The sequence below is a fragment of the Helianthus annuus genome, chromosome 1 (assembly GCF_002127325.2).
Source record: "Helianthus annuus cultivar XRQ/B chromosome 1, HanXRQr2.0-SUNRISE, whole genome shotgun sequence".
NCBI lineage: Eukaryota > Viridiplantae > Streptophyta > Magnoliopsida > Asterales > Asteraceae > Helianthus > Helianthus annuus.
In genome coordinates this window covers 3,189,322-3,197,269 of record NC_035433.2, presented here as the reverse complement: position 1 = coordinate 3,197,269, position 7,948 = coordinate 3,189,322, and the positions used below count along the sequence as shown (strand labels likewise).

The window sequence follows — 7,948 nt, the reverse complement described above, 5'->3', positions numbered from 1 at the left end:
TACAATCTTCACTTGATTATACGTGGTGGTACGATCGTAATAAGCAAGCATTCTGATTGAAATTTAGGAGAAAATGACATAATTATCAATTTCACTCTCTCATTTATCATACGAGATTCAGAAACTGAATACCAAATTGGAGCGAAATTCTAGCCCTAAAATATCTCATTTATTGCTTTCGATTCAACACACATTGAAAATGACATAATTATCAATTTAGAACACTTTGGACTACAATTATTTAACCAAACATCTTGTAGATAAAAGTTTCAACTTCTAACTTTCCATATCATTATGCTAATACGGATTGGTTTAGTGAACTATTTTATTTAGAGCAATCACATTGCATTTGCTCTTTGTAAAATCTAATTGCTGTATCTTTGCATATTTTGATAATTGAACTCATGGTCGGGTTTAGGAAAACTACTTATAAAAGTCAACCTCATGTCATTTCGGAGACTCGGTGACCATATGGGAAGAACCATCAATGACTCCATCCACCAAGTAACGCGCACCACAACTTGATCCATGGCCCATTTTAGCATGAACACGCCTGTGGGTCCCATCCTCCAACTCTTTCCTCTTCTTTTTTGGTTCCATAAATCCGCTCTGAATAGCTTCCAATGCTTTTGTGGTCAACAAACGGTTTCTTCTACTCTGTCGTTGACCACTGGCAAGAGGAGTCAACGAGTCATTCTGGTTGGTGGTTGTTTCAGATAAAACCGATTGCTTAGCAGAAGATTGTTTTTCATCATCATCTGAACCTGGACTTGCTCGTGGGTTGTTCAAGTCGATCACACGCTTCTTCTGAGAACATGCAGCATCTTCCATGTCTTCATGTGCACCACAGCTGTTTTCATTTTTAATATTATCAACAGTTTGACGTTTTGTTTTTCGTTTGGATACCAACTTCTGATTTTTTGCTGGTTGCTCGTCTGTAGAGGGATCCATTTTGGTATTTTCCGCTGTGTTAAGATTCACATCGTCATTCTGCGATTCTTCTATTGTGTCATGTGTAGTTTCTCCAAATACATTAGTTGATGCTTGCATATGAGCAGGTTTAGAAACAGTCAAATTTGTGAGGTCTCGGACTTTAACAATCCCAACCAAACAGGTATCCACAACTGTGCATTTCATCAAATCTTGTTCATCATTGTCAGGTTCGTGTTCAAGAAGGTGCGGTTCAGATGCAACTTTATTCAGCACTTCAGTCAACGAGTCAAAATATTGACTTCCTTTGACCAGATCCCTCCTTGAAAACTTTGTCACACCAGGTGCAAGAAACACTAGATTCTTCGAGTTTTGGAACGCATAGTTTGTAGCCTGTTCATAGTGCCATCCTCTAGCTAAAAGACGAGGCCACACAGCAGCCCAGAAGAACTCATTTAACCGCGCTTTACTTAATCCAATGCGATCCTTCAAAATATCAACAATTTCTTCCGTTTTAAGAGAAGAGCAAGTAGATTCTACTTTTTTGCTGCTTAATCGCGTTTGGGTCTTGATAGTAAGGTCGTCTTTTCCTTTCCCAATAGATACGGCTTCTACAAGAAGATCGAGGCCCATTGTATCTCTTAAACTGAACACATACTTCTCAAATGAAAGTTTACCCTCCTCAAACGTTCTAATGACCTGCAAGAAACCATACATTAATAACCGATGTTTCTAACTGTAGAAAAATCAGCAATAAACAAAGTACCTGTGTCAACTTAGCTTTACACTCATCAGTTACATTAGAAAGCGAGCGAGACAAAAGCTCGTGCAGCCTCCACCCTCTGAAAATCTTTTTTCCAGGAAGGGACTTGCTAATTTTTTTCTTCCGATACATTGACCATGTTTGGTGTTCACTGCTTCTGTAGAACTTCCCATAGTAATAAGATATAACATTTGGCATACCTTTATTCCCCATGAACTTGTTCACAGCGCGAAGATTCTTACCAAATATATATAAACCAAGAACAAAACTATCATGTTCAATCGCGCTCCAAGATTCTTCAATTTGTGAACAAGGAACTGGAACCAAATCGTTGTCTGTTTTACAGCCCTTAGCATTTGCTTCAATATCCATGGTTTCTTCTTTGTTCTTATGTTGACTGTGAACCCATGTGACAGGAATTGACAGACCACATTCACAGATGGGTACCTTCTTGAGTTGGGATCGCTCGCTTTCTGTCATCAAACATGGGATTTGTGCCTGATATTCATCTCCAACCCGCGCGATCTTTTGTGGCTCTCCAAAGATGTTATCAGCAGCAGAATATTGTTCAGAATGGAGCCATTCGACACGTTGATCAACATCTCTATCCATCCATCCACAACTAAACATGAAAACAGACAACGCTACTTGTTAGCGTCATGTTTCAATCAAAACACAAGTTCTTGATTGTATGACTAAACACATTTTTGTCCCCAAATACCTTTTATACTATTGGGAACCTAATTTTCCCCTCGAATTTAACGTGATTTACGACTATTCCAAATCTTTGCCTCTAAACAGAAACTTTGTATCAATTCAATAAATCAAGTTAAGTTATTCCATAATTAACGAAATTAATTTAGATGATTAGCTCCTATAGAAAATCACACTCAGATCTATAATGAACCCAAGAATCAAAACAATTTGGTAACTATTTGAACACATACAACAATACCAAATTGAACAGAAATTAACATAAAAAAACAGTGAATGCCATGAACATATATTAAAGTATAAGCATCGATAACTAAAAGCATTCGCGATGAAAACATAAACAATTAGATCAAACCTATATAAGTTTAATGCTACAGCAATGAAAAAAACATATCAAAAAAGCATACTAAACTTGAATGTAACGAATCCCACGTGACGCCGCAAAGATTGACAGATGGGTATCCATGTTTTGCATCAAATTGATACATTTTTAATTATTGTTTTGAAGATTAATTTCTTTGATGAACACACAACATGATGATGAAGAATGCAAGAAACAAAGACATAAAACAGTAGTTGATGATCATGAAACAAAGAATTCTACCTTTGAGAAATATTGCAAGTGAACAAGTTGTTGTTGTTGCAGCCTGAGAGCGTTCCTGAGGAAACTGTGATTGCAGAAAGAGAAGAGTATGTGTTCGGGTATTTATAGAATAAAAAGAGACGAATAATCTGCTTTTCTTGGGGTGGATTTTACAAGTCACAAGACCAAACACGTCTGACCAACACCTTATAAACATTTTTATTTGTCTTCTTTAAAGTTGGATTAATATAAGTAGTTTGAAAATTTTATAATTATTCTAATCTGTCTATAAGCCCACAATAACTGATTTACTTATATTTGAATGCATGTATTATCCATTCTGAATGGTTCATCCATGTCTATGGTCTCTCCATTTTTTATACTAATAAAACCACATATTGATAAATTATCATATATGGAAGGGAAGGATCATGAGAAACTCCTTTTAACAAGAAAACTAGAAAACTTCATCCGAAGCTGTATTACACGTACGTAATACATATACCCGGAACTAAAAAAACACATTGTGGACCACAAGAAAAAGTCTTTGCGGTCCGCAAGGCAAAAACGATATGTAATACATGTTATATTACACATTTGTAATAAAACGTTTTTTTCCAAAATTTTTGTTTTTCGTATAATGCATATATGCAGTATATATATATAGGGGATGGTTCAAATTAAAAACCACTTTTATTGTGAAAACTCGAAAACTAACTAAAAAAAGCCTAAAAAACACACAAAATTTTTTTTTTCAATTTTTTTTATAAAAATCGCTAGTTTTTATATATAAAAAAAAACTTTTTTTCAAAAAAAAAAAAAAAAATTTGTATAGTGCACATGTGTAATAATACACATGTGTAGTACACATACATATGTGCAGTATTACACATGTGCACTACACAAAAAAAAAAAAAAATTTTTTTTGAAAATTTTTTTTTATATATTAAAAAACCTGCGAAATTTTGATTGCAAAAAAAAAATTAAAAAAAAAAATTTTGTAAGTTTTTTTGGCTTTTTTTAATTAGTTTTCGAGTTTTCACAATAACTAGCGGTTTTCATTTGAACCTTCCCCTATATATATATATATATATATATATATATATATATATATATATACATATATATATATATATATATTAAAAGGCACTTTATCACATGTATAATATAAAAATCGCCCTTGCGGTCCTCAGCGTGTTTTTTAGTTAGTTTTTTCATTTTCTCATTTAAATTAAGTTGTCTCAAGATGCTTTTCCTTAACATGTATGGTTTTAAACTGTCCTATTTATAACAATTGGTTTAATTATTTGTGAATTAAAAATAAAAAGAGATTAATAACTTTTACATTATATACTGATTCATCCCTTTACTTAGATAATCACCAATAATAAACTTTTGGGTGTTCATAGATAGTCAGGGCGATTTCGAATTGTATGTTTTGTGGCAGTCACAAGACCAAACCAGCTAACACGTTAACCACCATTTTATAACATTCTTATTTTTCTTGAGTTTGAACTGCTGGTTGAGTTTGAGGAACTTGTCTCTTTTTAGCTTCAAATTTTGCAAGAGCTTTGGATTTTTGGATAACTATTGGAGGCCTCATATCGACTTTATCAATTTTATTTATTTTTATATCTTGCCTCACATCTTTCTTTCCTCGCTCTTTAACTTTCTATCTGATCTTTCACCAAGGCAACACTTAGACCTCTTGAATTTTGATCTTCTTTCTTCATGGTCTATGTCACCAACAAAGGGCTCTTTTTGTTTTTCAACCATATCAATGGCCCTTCTATCCGGTGGCAGAACTAGAAGAAAAATTTAGGGGTATCTCAAATCTTTTTTACCTAGACCCGTCCCTGAGAATTCAAGGGCCCTGTGCAGCTAGTAAAAATAGGCCCTTAAATTCTTCTTTTTACAATTTAAAGCATATGTTGATTATCATTTTTTTATTAATGCGTGTACTACACACACGAGAACATTATCAAATATTTTTTTATAAAACTTTAAATGGTATTTACAGGTTTTATAAATAATATTTAGTTTATAATAAATAATATTAAGAATCGTGTCTAAGATCTTTATCTTTAATTTTATGACTGGAGTTTAAATTTTTTCTTATTTGTATATCCATAGAATAGATAAAACATTTATATATTCTTCATGTTTATATAATATTTCTTTACATTTAAATAAAAAAGATAATTTATTAAATCACGTATTTAAAAAGAACCACTTTAATCTTTTCAAGTATTATTATGTATTTAAAAAGAACTATTTTAATCTTTTTACAAGTAATATTTTCACTTTTAACCTTTTTATTAGTTTAAAAAATAACCACCGTACAGTTTATAAAAAATGTTGATGCATATCATTTTCAGGGAATCTTTTATGCAGGTAAAACTATAAAATAATAAATAAACAAAGTAAAAAAATAATTAAGTAATGTTTACAATAAATTACTTTTCAAAAAAAAATGTTTATAGTAAATTGAATAAAAGGTTGAACATTAATTGGATATTTTGAAAAGTGACTTTTGACTTTTCCAGATTTAGTAGTGTTCATTTTCATTTAATATCCCAATACTCATAATATTATATTAAATATTAATTATTACGAGTTCTATCTTCTTCCTTCTTCAAGAAAGTATGCTCCGTAACCTGCAACTTTATGTAACCGAAAATTTTCATTTTCTCTGAAACTTTATTTCATCTTATCCTCTTCTATTACATTCAGGGGTATCCTAACATTTGATTAAGGGTATCACAACAGAAAAAAACGGAAATGAAATAAAAGATTGCAGTACGCCAAGAAAGTTGTGGGGTATCCCGTGCTACGGCTCACATAACACTATGGCTATCATATCTGGGTTTTCAGGCTTCTCCCCATTTTTGGCATCAACAGTTTCTTGCCTGATAAGATAAATATGCAACCAGGGCCTAGGGCTGAAGAGCCAAATATTTGCCAAATATTTTAGCATCAAAATTTGGGAGGGAGGATTGGAATGTGACATCCCGTATTTTTCCCGATCATTATCCGCACTGTAATTAAAATGCGTTATTTCGTGATGGTACAATTAGACTTAATATATATGTGATTAAAGTCAATTTGAAGTTAATAGAGCCCTAGAGTGCAATGGATTTGCAAATGGTGGATTTAGAAAAATTATTGTATTGTGTAACAATATTATACCCAAAACGAACGTTGGCGACGACTCGGTTAGTGTTTAGAAGTCCATGAATTGTCCACTATGTTGGTTTGATATAGAATAATAGGTTATAAGTGGAACTTAGGTGAAAGCACAAAAAGACCCTACTTTATTGTTTTTGTTTGGAATTGCCTGGTACTCGCATGCGTTTTAGATCATTAACGATTTTTAAAGATCCTAGATACTACTAAGCACCAAATATTATTCTAGTTAGTAAAAATTTTGATGAACTTAGTGGGAAAATAATAATTCTAATTTTTTTTGGTTTTAAACAAGTATTAGAAGGTGTTAAACTTGTATAAAAACAACTAGACTTTTATAAATTGTGCAAGTATTGTTTAATATATAGGCCGGTTAACGTACGGTGCGTACGCAACAACCACAACCACAGGCTCTGATACAATCTTCACTTGATTATACGTGGTGGCACGATCGTAATAAGCAAGCATTCTGATAGAAATTTAGGAGAAAATGACATAATTGTCAATTTCACTCTCTCATTTATCATACGAGATTCAGAAACTGCATACCAAATTGGAGCGAAATTCTAGCCCTAAAATATCTCATTTATTGCTTTCGATTCAAGTGAAGCAAGTTAATAATTATGTAATGAAGCAAGTTATATGAATCTAGTAATAATGTGTTTTACTAATCACGCATGTTATAGTCATGTAATAAAACATGTTATATAAATCTAGTAATAGTGTGTTTTGCTAATCACGCATGCTATAATTATGTAACGAAGCATGTTACAATTATGTAATGAAGCATGTTATATAAATCTAGTATAAGTGTGTTTTGCTAATCACGCATGTTATAATTATGTAATGAAGCATGTTATATAAATCTAGTAATAATGTGTTTTGCTAATCACGCATATTATAGAAAAAATAATCACGCATGTTGGAAAACATAAAACATGTAAAAGATGCATGCTGGACGGATCCTCTGTTTCGAAATTGTTTGAATTTAGATTTCGAACTTCTTTAATCGAATCATGATCATCTCCCATTTCAACATCTTCTGTATTTCGTCTGAAACTGGTCTGTGGATCCACTAAAATCGAAATTAATTGAAACCCTAATTGCAGAGCTTTAACCGCAATGGATAATTTTAAAATTTCTGAATATTTGAAACTGATACAATTGAAAATTACCGAGATAGTGGTGTAACGAACTCGTAATCCTCTGGTGTTGAAGGTAATTGTCTGATTTTCCCTTGGTATGAAAATAAAAGAATGACATGTGTCGTCGTCTAGTTGTCGCGTACGTAACTTACAATTAGGGGTGTTGTATTCTACACTTTCTTTCTCTCTATCTCCCTCTCTCTCTCTCTCTCTCTCTCTCTCTCTCTCTATATATATATATATATATATAGGGTCTGGATTTAGAGGAAACGATAGAAAGTGTGAGAACTGTAAGAACGCTTTTGGATCGTCAAATCAAAACAATCTATGGACTAGATTGGCGCGGTGGCGTTTTCGTAAGTAACACAAATTCTATTAAGTGGATGTAACACCCCGAAAATATAAAACCTTATATTAGAATTATAAAGTATTAATCAAACAAGAACCAACTAACTAGGAATTTATAACCCAGTTAGTTACGAGTCTTGAAGTAACTTAAAATAAGGTTAAACACCTAAACTATAGCAAAATAAAAGTTAGGGGACCAAACTTGTAAAAATTGAAACTTAAATGTTTAAAGTAACAACTAACACACCAAACACACACATGCGTGTGTGTCTGGTCGAA

At 32.5% G+C, this 7,948-nt stretch overlaps 1 protein-coding gene across 1 annotated transcript; it reads right to left on the bottom strand.

Moving 5' to 3' along the window:
• Positions 1-447: 447 nt before the first annotated feature.
• On the bottom strand, positions 448-2,305 carry LOC110867868. Its single transcript, XM_022117224.1, has 2 exons — positions 1,697-2,305; positions 448-1,629 (listed from the first exon to the last, which is right to left on the bottom strand). The coding sequence occupies exons 1-2, from the start codon at positions 2,303-2,305 to the stop codon at positions 448-450; spliced, it is 1,791 nt and encodes a 596-aa protein (XP_021972916.1).
• Between the last annotated feature and the right edge of the window lie 5,643 nt (positions 2,306-7,948).